The 20,092-nt window shown below is 40.3% G+C and overlaps 1 protein-coding gene across 2 annotated transcripts in view; it reads left to right on the top strand.

Moving 5' to 3' along the window:
* Positions 1-20,092, top strand: part of TRPM1 (transient receptor potential cation channel subfamily M member 1) — a 108,737-nt gene that overhangs the window by 19,538 nt on the left and 69,107 nt on the right. Inside the window, exon 4 of one of the 2 annotated variants that reach the window (XR_011154213.1) lies at positions 689-1,754. Coding sequence is in view for 1 of the 2 variants with exons in the window: in XM_069026034.1 (XP_068882135.1) it covers positions 13,563-13,565 (3 nt within the window). In the remaining variant the exon portion in view is untranslated. Of the gene's footprint in view, positions 1-688; positions 1,755-13,469; positions 13,566-20,092 lie in introns of those variants that run through there. The other variant, XM_069026034.1, reaches the window with a different exon arrangement.

Here is a 20,092-nt window from a genome sequence, read left to right as displayed (position 1 = left end):
GATGTGTAGCCTGTTGGCCACATCTTGCTCTTGACCTTCCAGCCTTCACAGTTGCTCTTGGGCAGTCACTGTCTGGGTGTATGGCCCCCAGCAGGTCTAAAAGGGAGGTAAAATTAAGCAGTATGAAGAGCAGGGCTATGGTCAGTTCTGTATTGGGAGTTGAAAAGACATCTTTTGGGTCACATTATCTGATTGAACCTGTTACACAGTCTCAACTTCAGCTAGGTAGAGGGACATAGTATTTTTGACTGATGTTAGCTCCCATTTTCAGAGACTTGCTTTAATGGCCAGTGTTCCAGCAAGATTTTTTTTCAGTTTAAGATCTTTATTAAAGACTCTGAGGAAGAGCAGATTAGAAATTACCATTGTATTTGGCACATACTGCACTGTTAACCAGCACCCTAGGAAAAGGATCCCTGTAGCTGAGGATGCAACCAAGGAACTAAAGCTTTCAGAGAACGTGTTACTTCCTCTTCACTGTTTGAAGCTTTGTCTAATTCTGCAATAAAAAGTTCGGGATCCTCTGGAAATTCGGGTTATTGATCCTCTTCTCTCTCCCATAACCCTCATGTCCTTCTTGAGTCTCGTTCTGGGGTATGAACTAGATGTGTTCTGACCTGTTTCTTTGTCTTTTGGAGTTGCTGCCAGCCTGGCCTCAATGAAATGCGTCACTTCACCTTTCTTTTAGGTGAAGATAGATCCATGTTTCTGCAGTTTAGTAACGTCTGGGACTGGTAAATACTTAAGTAGGGAATTCATACCCTTGTCAAACTGTGACGGTGAAAAGAAAAGCTGCCTGATGTGCAGAGCCAGCTCGCCGGCCCTCTGCAGATCTGCGTTTGCTTGCTCGCAGGCGGCCTGCTCGCGCCATCTGCCGGAGCCTCCTGCGGGCAGTGCTGTGGGGAAGCTCGGCTGCACGCAAGGCAAATCGGGCAAGACAAGGAAACGTGCCTGAACCAGAGTGACTCGGTGTGTGTCATCGGGACTGTGAGAAACCAGGTGGGAACAACCACCTCCAGGATGCATAAAGTGTAAAGGATAATTAAAGGTTTGCTTGTGGTTGCATTAATTACGACCTTTCTGGTTGTTGGGACACACAAAACTACTGAAGCCAGTTATATTTAGAACAGTGTACATCTGTATAATGCTGTCTTTTATGGCATGTGCTGCTGTGCAGAAAATAGGGTTCTGAAGTTGGTTTAGTCAAAGCTAGATAAGATAATTACAAAGTGGATTAATTTAAAATGGTTTACTAGTTATGGAAAATGGAAACGAAAGCATTGTTTCAAAAGTAGCAGGCCACAGAGTAATTTCAGTTATACAAGGGTGTTGTTCTGTGCATTTTAGGCAAGAACTCAGTGGCTACTGATAGAATTGGAGAACTTCTGCAGCTCTCTTGTCACCTCTTTGGAAACTCATCTGCCCATTACATCAATCATTTTTTCTTACAAATAAAAACAAAATAAAAAGTTTATTTGCAAGGCAGCTTCTTATCTGGCACTCTGTCCTGCAAAGATTGCTTTGTGTTACCTAAGCTAAATGTCACAATATAGTTTGTTTGAACAACATACTCCACAAAGGGAGAAGTCAGCCTACACCAAAAATGCCTCATTTATGTTTTTGTCAAAATTTACATAAAATACAGATTTTCCCTTACAGAAACAAAGTTTGTGATGCAGAATGTCATTAAATTCATGCCTATGCTCACATATGCCTTGGACAATGCCTTACTGACTAGTGGCATTTCCAGCTAGTTCACGAGAGTTTCATTTTGGTTGCAGCTGGGTTGCAAGGTATTGGTTTCTTTTAAAGTATCGGGAACATCAAACAACATCTCCAGTCAGTACCATTGTTCTTGTTCCTGCTGTCGATGAGTTACAGGTGTTAACCCCTCCTGGGATTTGTCTCCTTGTTAGGTAACCAGCCTTGGCTCTTAAGTTACGTGGTTAGAAAAGATTAGATGGCCTACACCCAAAATTGAACACTGAATACAAGCACTGATTTTTCTGACATGGCTTGACCTTCTCATAATTGCTGCCATCTGGGGAGTGGTATCAGCCTGCTCCCATCTGCTGTGATTGATTCTTCGAGTGGCAGTTTAGCTTGTGAGTGGAACAGGTATGTGACCTTATTGCCTATCACCTAATGCTGGAAAAGTGAAACATAAATACCTGCTTTGTTCTCAGGCTTAAACAGCTACAGACTTAAAATTTGGATCTTTTTACTCAAAGCTAAATTTTCAGAAACCCTTTACCATATCACTTTCATGATTATCTGTGACACAGCACTGTCACCTTTGGCAACCAGTAAATCTCTAATAGGAATAAAGCCTGTAGTAGTCCATAGCAGCAAGCAGGCTTACTCAAGGGAATTAGGAATTAGCCTTTAGTAATACCCTGAGTGGACATTCGTACATCCTCTGCCAGAGCTAAAAGAACCTCTGCATACTAAAGGCTATGGGGAATACTTTGATTTTAGACTGAACCTTATCTTGCTATGTCTAGCTAACACACACCCCAAGGATGTGGTGCTTTCTTCAAGTCTGACGAGGTAGGTGCTTCTCATTTTTCTACCAGTAAGATAAATGGGTGCAGATTGGGTGCAGGTGAGAAAATAAATGTGGTTGTCTTTTCTACCACTGTTCTAGTGGCTGTTTGCTTCAGGCAAAGATCTTTTGCAAAGCAGAAAGCTAAAAAAGGCTCATTCTGCCTTCAGGGAGATGAAAGCTGCATGTGGTTTTCTCCCAAGAGGTGGTTATCTCTTCCAGTGTGTCTTCTGATACTCCTTCATCCTAAGGAGTTTAAATCTGAGCACTTTTTAAAAGACAATAATATTTTTGTATATCAAGACATTCTCTATCTTGTATTTAATAGAAGAGAGGGATTTGTTTTCTTCAAAATGAATAATGAAAGTTAATTTTTAGCCATCTGACAGATGTTTGAGGAGAAAGTACAGTGGTACATGTGTGTTTTGTTATGTAGTTGTTAAATGCTTTATCGAAGTTCACGGGTTTTAGTACTCATTATACTTGTAGGACAAAACATTGCTGATACACAGAACAGTAGAAGAAACAGATGATGAATGAAAAATGCCTGATGCTGTAAGCACGATGCAAGGCAAAGGTTCCAAATCAACTGATTTTGTTTAACTGGTGTTATTTTTGTTTCACTGTCATGATTTTCTCTTCAGTGCTCCTTGATCTGAAGCAAAGGGATAGAGCTCTGAACATTTGCAGTTCACCTTACTTTACCAACCACACTGGAATCTGTTATGGTCACAGTTACTTTGAGATGAACACATAACAGAAAACCAAATTAGATCAATACAGTAGCTTTCTTCATATCTGTATTGATTATGTGGCTGCTGAAATGGAGCTTGGCAGTGGAGTTAGTCATCAGTTGGGCCTGGAGTGGCTGAGGTGAGAAATTGCCTACCCCTGGCAGTTCCTGGGATGAGAGCTTGGGAGTTTTGCAGGGACTCAGTCAGTGCACAGCAGCTGGGAGGCACTAATGAATGTGGATGTAGCAACTCCAAAGAGAGCTCAATGGCAGCAATAAAACCTCAGTCTTATGGTCATCTGCTGTAGTTTGTGAGGACTTACTCTTTTGCTGGGTAATCATGAACCATGTGTGTCATAAATATAAACTACAGCTCAGACATTCTCTTTGCAGCCCTAGCTGCCAGTTTCAGGGGTGTCAATGGGAAATTCTTCAAAGTACCTTTCTACTTGAAATTTCATGTTAATTTTGCTGCAGAAATCTTGCTTGATGTACAGTTTTCTGCTAGTAACACCAAATTGAATGATACCGACATGTGCCTTCTTTTATCAGACCACACAAGTTTGGAAATTAAATGTTCAAAAGTTAAGTTGGGGGCAAACATAGTTCTTCCAAGAGTCCATCTTGCAAGGACACCTTGGATAAAATATGGGTTAAGCTAAGCAAGAGTAATGCATTATCAAGGAAAGTGTCTGTAAATGGAGTCAATCAGGGATATAGTCATCAGGACTAATTGCATAAGTATGTGTTCAAAGATACAAATGCTTGCTTTCAGTCTTGTCTCCATTCAAGCCAGTTGTCAGACTTGCTTGAAACTACTTGCCATCACAACTAATTTAAAACCTTTTGCATCAACCTGAGACCAAGTTTGCATCTGAAAAATACCAGTGGTTCAAGTTGCCATATCACCGTGTTTCTTCCTTGTTCAGTTTGGAAATTTTTTTTATTCACAGTTACAACTAGAGGTGTCCTGATGAAATACGTCTTCAGTGTTCACTGAGTTCTGTTTAATCTGCTTATTTCCTCCAAAAACAAATGTCAAAAATCTGATTCAAACGTGTGTATACTGAGAATTAGTTGGCTGCAGTGAAACAATAAAACAACAGTTTCCTAATTTAACACTAGGCCCTAAACCTACAGATCCTGGAAAAGCCTAGTTCATATCAACTTCATTAAAGGTGGAATTCAGCCTACTGCTGAGGGCTGGCATAAAGACAATCTATGCTTAGCTCTCCCTAAATCCTAAAATATGCACTGCTTTTGTTTCTGAACTATGGTAAATTTTATGTGGAGAATTTAACACCTGTAAGGATTGGGCCCCAAAAACTGTACTAATTGCTAAGGGGAGAAAAAATCTGAAATGTTCTATTGCGCAGTACAAAAGAGTACTTCTTAATGAACTAGAGTTTGTTTTCATAGTCAAGAAGATTTCTTCATCTTCTGTCAAACTAGTCTTGGATTTCATTATTTACAAATTTTCTCTCAAGACAGTACCTGCTTATAAAATATTTCATGAAGCCTTCATTTCATCATAATTCTGTTGTTCTAGAGCACATGAAGATGAAATTTTTTGAGGACGTGGGGAAAGCTACTTCAGGTGCACTAATAATCAGGTATATATTGACTTAGATATGTGTATGTATGTATGCAACTAAGTGGATGTGTTAATTTGAAATTTTGCACTTTTGTCTGTTGAGAGCTTGGTAAGTTCAGCAGCAGTAGCATAGTATGATGGTGTGGCACATGGTTCTCTGCCTTGCAGGCAGGAACATTGCTGTTCTGGTGCTTCTGTAGTGGTGACTGTCCAGAGGTTTGCACAGCCTGGTTTTGGTGGCACTTACACTGTGCCTTCAGTAAAACAGTGTCTGATGTCAGCTCAGCATCTGGGTTACCCAGTTTTCCCAGGTACACTGGGACACTGGGCTGTGATTGTTTCCATGAGTAGAACAAAGGAATGTGAGGAAGCCCTGCCAAAACATTGTTCATTTCTGTGTAATTCCCCCAGTTCCCCTCTTGCAGTCATATGATATTTTGATGAAAATTCAAACTGGAGACCCTGGAATGCATTTTAATTAAGGAAGGTGAAGGAGAGAAGTCTGAAAAAATGACTGTGAACAGCCGGGACTGAGATGGCAGCATGGGTAGTCCCTAAAGGCGTGCAGACTTGTAATCACATTTTCTAGAGAAGTGTAATGTATGCACCAGAAAGGGGCTTCCTGTGAGGAAGAAAATGCCTCCAAGCTCTGCCTTAGTCCCTGAGCACAGATGGACAAATGCCATTACTCTTACTGGTTGGACAAGTCATGGTTCTGTGGTGCTCAGCAGGAAACAAACCACAAACCCCAAACACCTGTGCTGCGGTGAGCTGTGATCGTGGTGCTCAGGGGCTGATGCAGGGCAGCAGTGGGCTGGGACAGTGCAGTTAAGCCGTCAACAACTCTGATGTTCATGGGCAGGGAAGCACAGTGGTTGTGCTGTTCCTTCTCAGAGCTGCCACAGCTCAGAGCTTCCTGTTGTTTGCAGTCAGAATGGATTATTGCTCTGAAGCCAAAGGAAGGCTGTCCTGCTGCCTGCAAGGCATCTTTGTGGTGGTGTGCAGGATGCCTCTTCTGGAAGCTCTGTGAGCTGCTTTGCTCAGACAGAAAGTTGACTGCCTAAATGTGAAGCGGTAGAGTCAAAGAGTTTCTTAAGTCAAACAATACAGTTTAAAAACCTGTTTAAAGAGTTTTTCCTTTCTGAAAGTACCTTAAAGTCAGTGTTGCAGCAGTAATCGTGCTAAACATTTATGTAGCTGCAGTTTGGATTGTCTGTTCCAGCTAATACACATTTTACACTCCTGAGTTTTTCTCATCTTAATGAGTAAACATATAGTCTTAGCTGACTGCAGAAAGATTAGTTTACTTCACTGGGCTTAATCTATGACATAGACTAATCTTGGTGTGATCCTATTACTGCAAGGTCAGCTGGGATTGCAGTGTTTGATTGTCTTGCTTTGCTCATTTGATGCCAGCATTCGTGGTTTGGAAAGTTTTTGTTTTTATTGGTATCTCTGCAACTTTGTAGTCAGGAGAGAGATGGCTGACTCATGTGATCCTTACTTTGAAAAGATTAAGATATTGCCTGTGAAGGAGGGAAAAGGGAAGTCGTCGTCCCATCTTGTATCCCCTCATCAGTGTTACTTTTTGATATTTAAGTCACAGTAAAGAAAGTCCACCATCATTTGGCAGATCTCTGAAGATCTGGGTGGCAGGAGTTGTTCTGCTGGAAGGTATTGTTCCTAGCAGAAATGGAGAGCCTGCCACTGATGGAACTGATAAAGGTGGGAGTTCTAAAATTCCTGGACTAAGATCTGGGTAGTGGATCTGTCACAGATAACTTCTCTTTGCCTCTCACAGTCAGGGGGGGCATGGCAGGCTGGTGGCTCTCCGGTCTCAGTGTTGCTGGTAGAGCACTGATCTGTAGCTGCCCAGAAGCTTTTTGTTTCCAGTGATTAACTTTGCACATCTCACCACTGAGCATGAACTGCAGCTGATGCCATGATCAACAGAGAAGAGGGATGAGGTGTTCCTGACAGCCTGTGAGTGAGAGTATGTAGTGGTGTCTTTCTCTGGCATGAGCACTACAGCAACTCCTGTTGGCAATCCCCTGGAAATCAGTGAAAACCTTAAGGGGCTGCCCCCTTCTTCTACAGAGGTTGGCAGCAAAAAGCACAGTTGCTTTTTTACCTAGTGCTTGGTAGGCAGATGGGAGCAATGGATTTTTCTCCTAAATGGTGTTTTAAAATCTCCTCCAATTTAATTAGGTTTCACTGCTTTAATGTACCTTTCTTAACAAGCACTGGTCAACCTGAGGTAAAACACTACAATCAGAAAACATGCAGCATCATGACAAAACTCACTGGGATGTCACAGGACTCAGTGAGTTACGCAATGGCAGTAAATAGGAACCAGCAATACACTGATAGGTGCTAAGCTCTGTCAGACAAGGCCACCTAGAACATCCTGATTTATTGCTTGCTGATGTGTGCTAGAGTTGTTTCTGGACTGCATCATCTGTCAGGGGCAAATTTAACTGAAATAAAGAAACCTCTAAGTGGTAGAGTTATAATGCAGAGAAGGGGAATCATAATATTGTGTTTGTATTTCTTGTCTCTTTTCTTTCTTCTGGTGATGAACTATGAGGTGTTTGGGTTTTGTAGCCACCCCTTTTAAGTTAGCATCCTTTAGAGTTCAGCTGAGGTTTCCCTTTCTCTTCTCTTCTCTTCTGTAAAAGTTCATTAATGTTGGGGAAGTACTTAAAACATCTTGCAAAACTTTGAACCCATTACCATAAAGAACTGTGGGCTTGTCAGTACAGCTGAGAATGTTTTTTAAAAATGTGGGGATTGTTTGCTCAAGCACTTTGCAAACCATAATAATATTTGTATCTGTCTAAGAACTCCAACTGAATTTACAAATATAATAGAATTCAGTATCTTTGCATAGGTTTATGTGATTGCTTCTTTTATTCAGGTAGAGAAACCAAGATATTCAAGATATGGGATGACTTGCACATGGTCCCATAGAAAATCAGGGACAGGAAGAGAATATCCAATTCTCAGTCCCTTCACACTGAAATCTGTTCTTCATCTTATCTTTCCAGTTATCTTGCCGCTAACTCATCCTTCATATTGTCTTGTTCTTCTGGCACCAAAATGTATTCATATGCACATTTCTGGGTCTTCTCTTGGTTACAGTTAGCGTTATTGATAACTGGTCCAAATTTGTTTTGTGTATTTTATTTACTTTTTTCATTTGAAAAGCATTTTTCACAATCAGAGCCAACATGATGGTGTATAATACCAGTACATCAGGGTTTAGGAAATGTTGCTGGCCAGTTAAATTCCTTTTCATATTGAGAGATTTTTAAACCTCTTCTGGGCAATTAATTGTGAGTAAAGAAGAACATATTTGACCTTTCCCACATGCCAATGTATTAAATATTAGCCAGGGTTATATTTTTGGAGGGAGGACGGACAATACTCCCTGAGACAATCCTGTGCTTTCCCAAGGAAACACGCGCTGCAAAGTAGCACCAGGTGGCGCCGGTGGCACCCGAAAGGGCGTGAGTGGGAGGTGCCGAGTGTAGGGGAATGGGAGCCCTCCGTGGATCCCACCCAGTACAGAGCATTTCCCATGGATCCCACATGGTGGGTGCAGGACTGGGCATTCTGTGCTTGGGACTTTGCAGCTGAACCCAGTGCTGTGAATTCGAGAATTGATACATTACCAGAGTATCTCAGGGAAGTCTGTCCCGTTTTTTGATAGCAATTCACTTATCTCCTAATAAGAACCAATTGCTTCTTCTACCATGGGAATGATGAAGCACAGTAAGAAGCCTTGTTTCATCATTTGGTATGTTGAATATTAGCAGAGTTTCCAGCACATCTGCTCTTCAGACATTCCTTGGTTACCCAAGCAGGGAGCAGGTTTTTGTCACTAGTTGCAGATACTGGCTTGTGGTGGGAAGCAGAAATAAGCATCTTCCAGAGCAACAACCTCATTCTTTTAGTTCTCACATCAGTGGAGTTTTGTGGGTTGGTATCCAGTGGGGCAGTTCAAGGTTTCCATGTTTACTTGTCATTAAATTACTCATTTTGCTTATGCTGTAATTCTTTCGCTCTCTCTTTTTCTTCACTAAGCTTTCAAGTCCTCTGTTATTAGCTAAGTAAGACACATTCTTTCTTACAGCCTTTAGTTGCTCATAGATATGGAAATGTTCTGAATTGATTTCACTAGCTTTGTTTGAGACATGGTAATGCATTGACAGAAGTGGTGTATTGAATACTTAAATGATGATTTTACTCAAATCAAATGAAATGAAGACAAAACCTCATGTAATTCTTCTGAGATCCTGTTCTCATTGAAATCTCTGTCAAAATCCCAGTTGCTTTTAGGATTGTGAGGCTGAAGCTGATTTCTGCCTGTATTTATGCAGTATACATTAAAGTCACCCAGCCTGAATCCCATCTTCAGTGAGGGGCAGTGGGGGGCCACCACCAATGGCAGTGGTTCTACCTCTGAAATCAGTCTGGTTTGCATTTTGGATCACCCTGCTCACACCCAGGAGGCCTCCAGCATCTTTCCAGTCTGCCCAGCTCAACAGACTCTTGGTGCTCCCTTCTGGCTCCAGTTTGTGGTTCCAATAACAGAGTTAGCATTCCATTTTTATTACAGAGCAAAAGTAACTGTATGGATGTACAGACAATTTCAGACTGTTTTAGACATAGGGAAAAACATTCTAAACAGTATTTAACAGAAAATGTTTAAAGGCATTTTATTTATGACATGTGGTTGTTTGAATGGAAACAGAGTGCTTGGAAAATAATGAAAACATAGGGAAAATGAAGAAAAAGTCTTGACCTGATTATTCAGACAAACTGATCATAATGGTCATCCAAGGTGAACACTGTCAGTTTATCTGTCGACTGTCAGTCGAGGCTAGCAGGTGTTTTACTTTAGGACAAGGAAGTGCTTTGTCACATAGACAAGTTTTACTCCAGTAAGAAGTCCTTTCTCAGGGCTGATGATGCACAGAAAATGGAAAAAGATTCAGCAAAGCTGGTTTATAAAATAATCACAAAAAGAGCAGTGTAATCCTTTCTATCATCTCATGTATTTTATTACTACGACTACGAGGACTGCAAAGAGTTACAAAGTGAGAGTTAAAAAGTTGCAAAGTGTCTAAAAGAAAAGTCACTTCCAGGTGTGCTGAGGCTGAACAACATTGTAATTAATTTGTTGCTATTATCCTTAAAGTAGGCGTGAAATAATAGAATGTTTTTAGAGGCTTAGCTTTGGATCCAGAGTAACAATTTGCTTATTCTGTTTTAGTGTCCCTGAAACAGTTACGAAGTTCAGTCTGCATATGATCTTTTCTTATTATTTTATATTCATAGTCCTATTTTTTAGAATTCAGGTTTTTACCTCCCCATGTTTTAAAGCAACACAAGTCAAGAAATCAATTTTCTTTTCTTAGCTTGGAAGACCTATCCATTTGCAGAATCCTGGGATGAGACAAGGGCCTGATTTGTCAGACTGCTCCCAAGTGATCCTAAATGTGCCACCAGCCCCTTCAGCTTGGTTGGAACTTGAATGTGATGCCATAGTGAAGGAATCCAGTGTCCTGATTTCAGCTCTGCCCCTCTGAGGACAGCAAGAAGCTGTCACTAGCTGTCTAATTCCATTAGTCGGCAATTTGCATGTGAAGTAAATTACTGTACATGGGGCCATGGAATGTACTATATCATTGAGGCCTGACTTTTCATAAATACCCATTAACCATGGGCTAGATCCCCATAAATGCCAAGATTGAATTGGACAGTCTTCTATGCTGGATGAGGGACTTTATCTGCTTCAGTTTTTGAAAAGTCATTTGAGGCAACAAGAACCTGAATTGAAGAAAAGTGGCAGCTTCCATTTGCTATTATAGGAGCTGTTGCTTCTTCAGCATTAGGTCAGGAACTGTCTGAGCTTAAGCAATCAAAATTAGTGAGTGTCTTATCAATATTGGAGCCTGTAACCAATTATACTGTTCCTTATCTGTAAAATTATGTTCGATTTGTGTTATTAGTCTGGGTAACATTTATAGGAAAAAAAAAGAAAAAGAGAGCACAAGCAGAAAATTATATTGTTGTATGAAGTATAGGTCTGTTATTCTTTCCATGGAAGGTATTGTCTAATGACTTCCTGACGCATGGTGCATATCACTGCTACCAGTCCATAAGCAATTAATGGATGAGGAAATGTGCAGCCCAGACAAGCTGGGAGCTGTGGCTGGCTTTCTCTTGGAAATCAGCCCTGCCATCAGACTGGGGGCAGAGAGGAGGAAACCAGAACCCAACTAAAAGGAAACAAAGGTGTTTGTCACGCCTGGAGGTTCATGCTTTGTATGTGACACAGATCTCAGCTGCTCTCTTATTTGTTAGAAAGGAGAGTGCTTCGTTCCTTCCCAAGGGTGCTGAAGTTCAGGTTTTTAATGTTCGAGTCACTTGACTGTTAAGATGGAAAGTGCTGCAGAAATAGCTACCAAGTTCTAGGCAGTGTAATCTAAGTATAATACACTGTCTGTTATGGGCAGGGACAGATGAATGCACATAACGTTTTGTGCTGTCCTCAGCCATCATTTTCTTGTATTGCTATTTTTTCCATCCCAGGTAATTTCAAACCAGGGAAAGAAACCGATTAACTCAGTTTTATTAATCAGAGATGAAGCCTCTGCTAATAGAAGCTAGAGCTTCTTGTGATACTGTTTGAAAACACAGGAATGTCAAAAGTGCAGTGCTGGACAAACTTTCCTGTAAAAATGCTCTCCCAACGCCATTTTCTGTGATGCGAGGTCTTCATTTCCATTTCTAATGTAACACCTACTCATCGAGATGAAAGCTGATTGTGCTTTAAATTGCTGTGTGCTACCTATACAAGCTTTAATGCACTCAGGAAGGGGAAAGGAGCCACAGAGCTCCAAGAGAACTCACCGTGGTGTTCTGTGGTCAAATGAAGATCATCCAACCACAGCTGCTCCAGTGTTAGTACCAGTGATCATGTAACCAATGGAAAATGGTTAAACAGCTGGCAGCTAGCCCTGACTATGCAAGAAGTTGTCAGCTGGCACAGCCTGCTGTTCAGTGGGCTTCTGCCTGCTGTAAAACTGTTCTTCTGATGTCTCTGAGGATGCTATAATAAAGTAGGATCTAAGGAACACCCTCTATCACGAATTTTGACTCTTAAGTTACCTGTCTGTGCTTCAGTTCAACACTCTAAACTGCTAAGAGGAATACAGTGTTTTTTGTTTTTAATTTTCAGTTTGAATACATCTTTGTAGCTAAAATATGATAAAGAATGGGCCTATGTGGTATAACATCTTTGATACTCTGGAAAATGGGCTAGAGTACACTTGTAGGAAATTTGCAGCTATACTGAGGGGAACACAGCTGGAGGCTGTTTCTCTAATGAGCTGGAGGAATTGACCAACACAAACTTCATAAAATTTTACTGAGGCAAATGCAAAGCCCCTGTGTTAGTAGGACCTGGAATCCCAGGGAACAGCAAATTGAAGGTGAGACAGCAGAGTGCCCTTGCAGTGTTGAAAGCTGTATTAATGAGAGGGAAATGTTTGTTCCCTCTGATTGGCACTCATAAGTTTGCATCTGGAGCATTGTCTTTATTTTGGGAGCCCCTTACTACAGGATTGATGAATATCTTTTTAGGGGCCCTTGGGATGAGGGTTGGAGTATGGAAGGCCCAAATGTAAAGATAGTCTGGAAGAGCTTGTTCAGCCTGGGGAGAAGGGGGCTAAGGAAGAATTAAGTTGTAGTCTTCTACTAGGTAAAGGAGTGTTACAGGAAAGATGGAGCCAGATTATTCTCGTAAGTGCAGAAGGAAGAAACACTGCAGCAAGGGAAATTCCACAGGGACATAATGAAAAAATCCTCACAGTGGGGAATGGTGGAGTACTGTAACAGCTTACCCAGAGGACTGGAAACATTGTCCTTGGAGGTTTTCAGCATTTGGCTGGGCAAAGCCCTTGACCACTTGATCAAACTTTGAGGTTGTCTCTTCTTTGAATGGGAGGTCAGACTAAGTGAGCTTCACAAGTAGCTCCAACTTATTTTTTTCTATGATTCTACAAATATACAGAAGCTGATGGTTGATCACTTCCAAGGATGAGGTGACAGTGTGACCTGGTGGGTTTCTACTCCCTCGGCAGGTAATTGATATGTAAGATTACTGGTATATATTTTGTTATTTACTAACATGGGGCTTGTTGTTCATACGATCAGTGCAGATTATTTCTAATATGTGAGAGTGCTCACATGGGCACCAATTTACAGGCCCACTGGCACAAACAGAGGTTATTTGTTTATCTTTTCTGTCCACATCTCATGATCTGTTTTAATTTTCCTTTAAACTTACTGTTTCCCTTGCAAGAGAAAGAGGGGGGGGCACACAGTTGGTAGGTAAGAAAGGCTCTAGAATGCAGAAACAGATAATGCTGAAGTAAAAGTACCACAAAGTGGCCCACAGTCTTCCTCTGAGTTTAGGTATAGAATTAACTACATGGAACTTCTGTTCTCTAGCTGTCACCTACCAGTCACTTGCTGAGTTTTTGTGTAAACTGTTACATTTTTAATCCAAATATGCTCTTGCCTAGGTTGCTGCAGCAGTGCTTTGAGGATATGTAGTTTATGGAAGAAGTTGACTCTTCACCCAGCAGTCCCCAGTGACCTCCAGAGTGCTCATTCTCATGGTAGGTAACCAGCACTGAGCAATATTCTGTCTGTGCTTTGTTTCAGGGAGGCACAATAAAGAGTCGAGAACTGTTAAGTGCATAATGGACCCTAGGCTGGTTTTTCAGTTACACACATGATTCTTGAAATTTTCGTATTGTGTCACAAATGTCAAAAGACATCAAACCAGCATGCTTTTTTTACAGAAAACATTCTTTTAAGACATCCCATTTTTAAAAAGTGCTTTAAGTTTTTGTTTTATAATCCACTGCCTATGAAAGAAACTTGTGTTAGTTTACTACTCATATTAAATGCAAAGTGAAGGAAGGCCTAATTCTGCATGTCTTGTACATGTAGGTCTTTACACAGGTCTAAGCCTATCTTACCCCTTCCTGTCAGTGTAAATAAAGTTCATTGGATTATGGACTGCTGCTTTCCATATTTAGTTTGACTACCAGGGTGAGTAGAAACATTTTAGCTGATGTGATGGACTACAGATCAAAGCTTTAAATCTATTGCTTTTTGTTTTAAACTAACATCAAACATCTCTGATGTGATGTCATAGAATACAGCTCTATGAACAGCAAGAGCAATGTTTGGGTTTTTTTTCCTGTAGGCTGAAACAACTACAGTTGTCTCTAACCAAACTATTCACTTTTTAAAAACACATTTTAATAGAGCCTTTGGGACATGGATCTGCTCATGACTGCAAATGTTAAATTCCCATGGTGTGGTATCAATAAGATGTACAACTACTTACGTCTTAGTATGTTACTTCTATGTACTTGGAAATGCATGCATCCTGCCTTTCCCAGAGAGCAGGCTGTCAAGGACCTTGATGGTGATCTTGCAGATAGTGTGCCTGCACTCTGCTTGTTCCTTTATGGGGGTGTATGCTCCTGCTTTTTTCATAATCAGAGGTCGACCAGTTTGATTTCAATACAAAACATGGAGGATGATGGACAGATGTGTCATTTCATGTCATGGATTGTTCCATTTCAGAACCAGTTTAAGGGTCTTTCACTTCCGTACTGTGCCAAATATTTATTCATTGTCCAACAATATCCTGTGGCAAGAGATTACTGTGCTTTCCTCCCCCTGTGCTGATTTCAACCACGTGGTTAACACAGATCTGATCCAGGCCACACAAACCATTGAATCAGCTCAACTGATGAAGCAGAAAACTCCAACGTGAGACAGGAACCTTCATAATAGCATTTGTTTTAAAAGGTTTCCTAATGTGAGACTACACTCCTAAAACCACAAGCTCTTTTGGAAAGTCTATTAAACTTGTGCTTCTCAGTCACAGAGCTGTTCAAAGTGCCAGCATGCTGTGTGTTTCTGTTTCCCAGTCTAGTGGAAATGGCCCATGAAGCATTATATAAACACAGTGGGGGCAAGAACATCAGCTTAGTTGCCTGATTTTTCAGCTGGGGTTAGTAGTCAGCAGCTTGTGTTGCACTGATTGCTTTCGTCTGGCTCTTGAATGCATACATCCCTTTGGTACTGATGACTTGTAAAAATCCAGAGTGGTCCTTAAAATACACCAAGAACAGTTATAGGGAGCTCAGACATCTTAAAATCACAGATCCAAAGGGACCGAGTTGATTCCTTACTCAGCGTTCTACACTGTGTTTTGAAGAACAGATTTGTTTTGTAAATCTCTGCTTTCTGAAGAGTATGCCCCTATTTTTGTTCTATGTTGACCAAAACAACAAATTTGGTGCATCTCTGTGTATCAGTCTCTTCCATGTTTTGTTTTAGGTTTTCGGTACAGTTTTTTGTGCCTCCTCTAATCAGCTGCAAGCAGGGACTTATGCTAGTCTTATTGAGGGACAAAGGGATGAACCTTTAAAAAGACAATAAATAGAAAGTATGACTCTATAACTAAATCCTGGAAATTAATGGTGCTTCTGACTTAACCTCAGGGTTACAAATCAGCCCTCCCTGTGTATTTTTCTGAAATAGGTCTCTGTTTTCTCAGTGCTCTCATCCATTTTCTTTTTCTAAACGAGACTTTCGAACAAATTCCTGGCTGGTGTCTTCTGGAGCCAACTAGATATTTCCTAGTCAATAATTACTTCATTGTTCTTTTAAAGAACCTTGTCTCTTCCTCATTTCTTTTTTTATCCTCTCCCACCTACCTCCTTCTTGCTCTCACTCTGCATACTTAGGCAGAGTAGTACAGAACAGATGCATTGAGATATTAGTGAGAATTCGTGAAGATAATGCACACCACACATTATCTACCCTCATTCCCTAATTAATTAGAATCTAACTGGTGATCTTATGGGTTGTTTGTTTTTAAAACCTTGTCACTCTCATCCCGGGGTCTGGTGTAGGCACACTTGCCATCAGCAGTTATCCTTTAGGGCCCCACCAGGCCTCTAACCCATGGTCTGCTGAGGACCATCTGCTCTTTTCGTGTGCTTTTCTACTGATACCAAAACAATTTCCATCTGACTGCCCTGTGCTCTGCACAAATAAAAACCTTTCAGGCTGCTGCTTCTAAAGTAGATTTACCTTCAATCACCATTTATTAAATCTCTGTCCATTAAAAACCATAGCTTGCAGAAGCTGTGTGCATTAAGCCTGATTATAGAGTCGGTAGAGAAGAGGGAGGGGGCCAGCAGTTGCTCGTGGTATACTGCCTTGTTTTTCTGCTTGGCTGGCTTCTGGTAACACTTGTGACACGGTGCATATTGGAGCAGGAGTCTCATCATTTGACTTTGATTTGGTTCTATGCATTTGTCTCACCTTATATTTAAGCTGTAACTTAATAGTTGTTGGCTTCAGGAAAAAACCTGCTCAGACTACATGTCTGAAATCAGGGTTTTCTTTGATGCTGGGGTACTAGTTCCGTTATGGAGGGGATTAAGAAAGGAAAGCTCACAGGTTCCTTACGGAGGATGAGTGGCTCCTTCAAACGCACTTCATTTAAAGGCTCAGCATCTGGATCACAGAGGGTAAGTCTGCAATTACCCAAATAGTACAGCCACAGGGAAACAGCTAGAGGCACTGTTTTGCCCTCTTGCTTTTAACAGCTGGTACTGTTATAAATGAGAACTATTCCCTTTGTGCTTGTTTATGTCTCAGAGGTATCAGTCATGTTCATTGCACTGGTTCTAACAGTGAATCTTATTCGTGTTACAGGAGTCCTTTCACAAGTTCCTGTCTTAAGGATCTTTGGGTTAAATGTCACTGTACAGGGCTAGCCTGTAGTTATTCCTGTCCATACTCAAAAACACATTTTGATGCCTATTGATAGTGTTTGTCACCAATATAGATGCAGTAAATGTGAAGACTGGTGGGATGTATACCAGATTTTGATGTGATTCACTGAACTTCAGATGACAGATTCTATGGGAAATACAGTCTGTGATTAGAGTATTTGTGGTGTAGGTTATGAATGAAAAAGCGAGGCAGGAGAATGAAGACATGAGTGATTTCTTTATAATGTATGAGCTCACTGTTGTTATCATAAGCTTGCATGTAGTAAATGAATAGTAAGAATTCGTTTTTAACTGTTTTCAAGCTGTTAAGGGAATTTATGTACATATTTTGTCCATAGATTGATAGATTCTTTTACAAAAAGTATAGACTTACTTCAGCTCAGGATTACTTAAATTCCAGCTCAACTGGCCTTTTTCAAACTGATTTTATTCAAATAATGAGAAATAGTTTTTGTCTACTCTTCAAACCCCTGCAACCCTTTTACTTCTAATTTCTGCTGATTGTCATCACAGTGTTAGAGTCAGATTCTAACTAAAGGGGTGAGAGGAAGTTTCAAGGAATATATAAACTGAAGAAAAATGTCACAACGGCAACTAAGTATGTATTAAAATGTTTCCTTCTTTAAGAAGATTGTTCTATACTGTATGCAATGTTGGTCATAGTCATCTGTGATTGCAAGAGAGAATATGTCTAGGTTTGAGGGACTTCTTCAGCAGAGACTGATGGTCATGGACCATCACCAGGGGAATTCCAAGCATCATCTCAGTATAAAGTGATTTACAGTGATGGTTTTTAGGTACTGACTGTGGACCCTGGCCCTTTTCTCTGCTAGAGATTGTCAGGCTGCATGTAATACCTGTATTACAGGCCCAATTACAGACACTGAGTGCTAGATGAAAAAAAAGAATGCTTCAGCTGTAATTTCCTTGGCACCAGGGCCAAGGCTAAACATTTGGAATCAAAACAGAAGGTGTTTGCGGTGGGTTCAGTTTTTCCTCCTCTGATGGTTGTAAAGCAAAGTGGCAAAATGAAATGCCAGCTAATACTTAGCAAGTGTTACTTTGGGTAACTTTGCCCATTACTCGCACAGTTGTTTCCTGGGTGCCTCATGACAAACCAGGCTGTCCTCCAAGAATCTTGCATTTCATGAACAACTGTGTTTTGCTTGCTTTGTCACTCAGATGACTTCCAGCTTCATAGGCTGGTAGTATTAACTTTATTTATTGAATAATACAAAGAAATAATGATAAAGGAAGTTGAAAAGGATTTCCCCTTTAAAATGTCCCCAGGCCTGCTTTGATACTGCAAAACATACGGCATTTTACTTCTTGAATGGAATAAAGTCAGAGTAAAATGCCCAGGCAAAAATGGCTTAATTTTGTCCCACTAATCCCATAAGACTAGTCAAGTGAAGGTAGAAGGAGCACAATGCAGATTTTATTTTTCTTGACTCCTTACTGTAAGAAAATGTTGTCTTTCAAAAGCTGAAAATTCCTTTCATGGCTTGCTTATTTTAGTCTTCGTAATCCTTTTGGTGTTTATTTGCTTTAATGTTCATTTCAGTAACAGAAACTTTACCTTTCATGAAAATAGTTATTAGAGTTGATTAGAAAACTAGATTTTTGTGCTTATGTAATAGGCTGGGAGTGTTACTTCTGCCTCAAATTATGTGGGTTGGCTCTCTGAGGTCAGTAGCACACTGTCATCATCCAGGCAGGTGAAGTGCTCATCTCTGGAAGTCAGGACATCTCAAGGCAGGAAACTGGGCATTGTTGTGCCTGAGAGTGTTTTATATTGACTGTTAATTTTTGCTAATGATACAGCTGAAAACAGGAATTGAAACTGGTCTTGAATGTGTGTCCCTTGTAGGGGTGTAGTGCTTTGGGATATGTCTGGAAAACCTATGCAGGAAATGGTTAAAGCTGTGTGATGTAGCCAAGCACTGAGGTTTATAATGAAAATTTCACCTACTACTCTAATCTTTTTCCCTTTTGCCACTCTGACTCTTGCTTTTTCCTGAGGAATGTGTAACAGTGTGTGGTCCTGGCCCATGATTTTAACTTCCAATTTTTACTGCAGTTATGCTGGATACCAAGACTACTTAAAATGTGTCCTGCTCAGCTCTGTACTCTGCTTAGTTTTCCTGTGTACTCCCCTGATTTTGACAACAGTGCTGTGGAGGAAGATAAAATTTTATTTCCTGAGCAGCTTTACAAAACCACCTGTTGTTACTTGCTGTGCAATTAAAGGTGTAGTTCTCTCCCTCAACAGAGAATGCTCTAAATGAAATGTGAGACCCATGATGTTTAAGAAGGGATTGTCCTAGTGTGTCTGTGTTTTGGTTTTGTGTCTTGTAAACATCTCTGTTTATTAACAAAAGAAGCAGCTTATCTGGATGCACATCACTGGTCTGTCGTTCCCACTAATGGGAATTACTTCAAATTATTTTTCTAGTACTAAACAATGCTTTCATCTCTGCTTGCTGTCTCCATTGACTTGATCTAAGTGTCTTTAAAATGTACCTACTATGACTCATTTTCTGTTCCTCTGAAGAGAAAACCATTTTATTGGGACAGCTTTACTCTGCATTTATTTCTCATTGCCGATAATTCTTCCACGCTTGTAAATTCTCTGCGATTATCTGTATAAGGGTAAATTCAGTACAAGCCTTCCAGATGCCCAGATTTAAGCTTTTATACAGCTGCTAATGTATTTTATCACTGTCTCCTTCCTGGCTATCAAATGTGGTACAAGAAATTACAGTAATGCTTTACAAAAAATTTAAAGACTATTTTATCTAAATGTAGTAGACAACTTTAAAAATCCCAACAGCACTACTATAGAAAGTATAATGGATCTCTGCAATTTTTTTAAGGTAATACAGTATTGCCCAGTGGTTTATTGGAAACACTTCCATGGATTACAAAGGAGAAAAGATTATTAGACCTTCAGACTAAGGCAAATAACTTGTCCTATGTTTTGTAAGTGACCAGACAAACCAGTGATGAGTACATTCTCTTAGAGAGAATGTAGCTTCTAGGCAGAAAACCAATTTTGTCTTCTCTTTAAGTCACTGTTTTGATCTGTCTTACCATTTGTTAATGAAGCTTGAAAATCGGTATGAAATCCCTTGAAGTGAGTTGCAGTTGTTCATCTTAAATTGTATGTTTTGTGTGCTTTCTTATCATAATATTAAACTTCAAATAGGAAAAAGAAAGACTAACAAGATTAATTCACTTTCTGCTTCTAAACTATTTGTCAAGCCGCTGTGATTTCCTTCAAATTGCATACCTTTTGATGTTTTTAGGTTTAC

This window comes from Aphelocoma coerulescens, chromosome 10, assembly GCF_041296385.1.
Source record: "Aphelocoma coerulescens isolate FSJ_1873_10779 chromosome 10, UR_Acoe_1.0, whole genome shotgun sequence".
Taxonomy (NCBI): Eukaryota; Metazoa; Chordata; class Aves; order Passeriformes; family Corvidae; genus Aphelocoma; species Aphelocoma coerulescens.
This window is presented reverse-complemented; position numbering and strand designations above follow the sequence as displayed.